Source organism: Octopus bimaculoides, chromosome 26, assembly GCF_001194135.2.
Source record: "Octopus bimaculoides isolate UCB-OBI-ISO-001 chromosome 26, ASM119413v2, whole genome shotgun sequence".
Taxonomy (NCBI): Eukaryota; Metazoa; Mollusca; class Cephalopoda; order Octopoda; family Octopodidae; genus Octopus; species Octopus bimaculoides.
Genome location: NC_069006.1, coordinates 16,449,455 through 16,451,709, shown reverse-complemented (window position 1 = coordinate 16,451,709; position 2,255 = coordinate 16,449,455). Strand labels below are relative to the sequence as shown.

Below are 2,255 nucleotides of genomic sequence, written 5' to 3'. Positions count from 1 at the left end.
AACTCAGAACTTAGCAAACCGCTAAGCATTTCGTCCAGTGAGCTAACACTTCTGCCAGTTCGCTGCCTTAATTAATAATAGCTAGCTGGACCCGTGAAAACTTAACAGAAAGCATAAAAAACGTAAGCATCTGTAAATTGTGTGCTGGTGCCATGAGAAATGTTTCTGTATTGTGACACTTACAGAATATAGAAAGAAGTGTGAAACCAATAACTATATAATCCAACCAAAATATCTCAGTTACGCAAACGTAAGCAGAATTACTATTTAGCCTTAAAATACATTGTACATATTGTAAAAAAAACTTTCGTGGTTTAGTGGTGCAGAACGTTCTACTGGTATTCTTTTATACTTTTACTTGTTTCAGACATTTGACAGTGGCCATGCTGGAGCACTGCCCTTTAGTCAAAGAAATCAGCCCCTGGACCTATTCCCTGTAAGCTTAGTGCTTATTCTATCAGTCTCTTCTGTTGAACAGCTAAGTTATTGGGGGACGCAAACACACCAACATTGGTTGCCAAGCGGTAGAGGGACAAACACACACACATAAATATATACATACACACACACACACACATATATATATATATATATATATATGACAGGCTTCTTTCAGTTTACATCTACCAAATCCACTTACAAGGCTTTGGTTGGCCTGAGGTTATCTACTATTTCTAAGTATGTCTATTTTCTGTACATTTCAAGTGTTTATTGCACCTATACATCTACCCCAGGTAATTTATTGTTACCTAGATGTCTTATAGTTGATCCTCAACCTGCTGTTTCCTTTGAATAACTAAGAGTATCAAAATAATAGACAGTGAAAATATAGTTTTTAAAAAATGGGCAGAAAGAAAGATGTGAAAGACAAAGAAAGCAAAAGACGTGGGAGAGAAAAGAAAATGTGCAAGATAAAATGAAATAGAGAAGTTCACTCACCTTTCTGTACATATGTTGGGATCCAAAAAATATTTTCAGGTATTGCCAAATAAACAGAATCTTTTGTCTGCAACATTAGTTGGGGTATTTTGTCTCGGGCTATACATTCACGAATGTACTGCAATAGAACAACAGATATTGAGGTATCATCATCACTATCAGCAATATAGTTAGATAAAGAATTTATCATTATCACATTCATCATCATCATCATTTAACATCCGTTTTCTATGTTGGCATGGGTTGGACAGTTTGACAGGAGCAGACCAGCTGAAGAACTGCCTGGGCTCCATGTCTGTTTTGGCGTGGTTTCTATGGTTGGATACCCTTCCTAATGCCAACCGCTTTAGAGGGTACTGGATGCTTTCTACAGCACTGGTGCAGGTGCTTTTTATGTGCTTTGATGCCGTACCACTTCTGTTACCCGTGTTGCCACCCATAGTACAGGAGCCTGACCAGCCAGTATCAGTTTGTGCCAGTTGCTGTCAGGATGTTAGGTGCTCTCAAAACCTGCACTACTGACATTCTCCGCAAAATAGCGATAGCAGTGGCCCATCAGAGAAATGAGCCCCACAAGTTGGAGTGGCTACTGCAGTGAGTGTTGCTGGCCATTCTCTGTGGCTTGGATTGACTCAAAGCAATGGTATCATGCAGTGCAAGTGAACCCAGACCTCATGGTTGTGAAGCAAATAACTTACTTACTTAGCTATACCTCTTTCCACAGATACACTAATATCTTAATAAAATACAGATGAGCCATAACTGGAGTGTCACTGATCATAGGCCAATTGGATCAGGACTGACCTGAGGCTAAACAACAACATAAACATCACTGGTCACTGCCAACACTAACATCAGTGAATACATTACTTACAAAAATAAATAATGTCTTTGAACTTACCCTATATTGGCTGAGGGAATACTCTTCCAGCAAGTATTGGTTGCAGCCACACACTTTCAGCACATAAGCATTGGTATACTGCTGGATGCAGGACTGCTGCTGGTCAGCTGTTAGCTGCATGCTGCGTGTTCGCCTGCGAATTGCTTCTGCAATCACGAGCTGCGGAGTAGCCGTGTGTAGAACTTTGACGGAATACTTCTGCCGGTCATCATTGTCGGATAAAACCCAGATGCATACTATCACATAGTTGGACTCTGGAGATGTGAGAGAAAAAATGAAATAAAAAGAATGAGTGAGTGAGTGAGTAACTGAGAGACAAATTTAAAAGAGAAATTAAACTGAACTAACGTTAATCTAGACATGAATAAAGAAGAAAAAATTATATTAAATGTTAAAAACCGAAGTTAAAGTCAAT

At 39.2% G+C, this 2,255-nt stretch overlaps 1 protein-coding gene across 3 annotated transcripts in view; it reads right to left on the bottom strand.

Annotated features, from left to right (window-relative positions):
* Positions 1 to 2,255, bottom strand: part of LOC106883036 (phosphatidylinositol 4,5-bisphosphate 3-kinase catalytic subunit alpha isoform) — a 45,945-nt gene that overhangs the window by 18,947 nt on the left and 24,743 nt on the right. For all 3 annotated transcript variants that reach the window (XM_052977095.1, XM_014933898.2, XM_014933899.2), the window contains 2 exons: positions 1,841 to 2,094; positions 940 to 1,057 (listed from right to left, as the gene is read on the bottom strand). In XM_052977095.1, the coding sequence (XP_052833055.1) occupies positions 940 to 1,057; positions 1,841 to 2,094 (372 nt within the window). The remainder of the gene's footprint in view (positions 1 to 939; positions 1,058 to 1,840; positions 2,095 to 2,255) is intronic.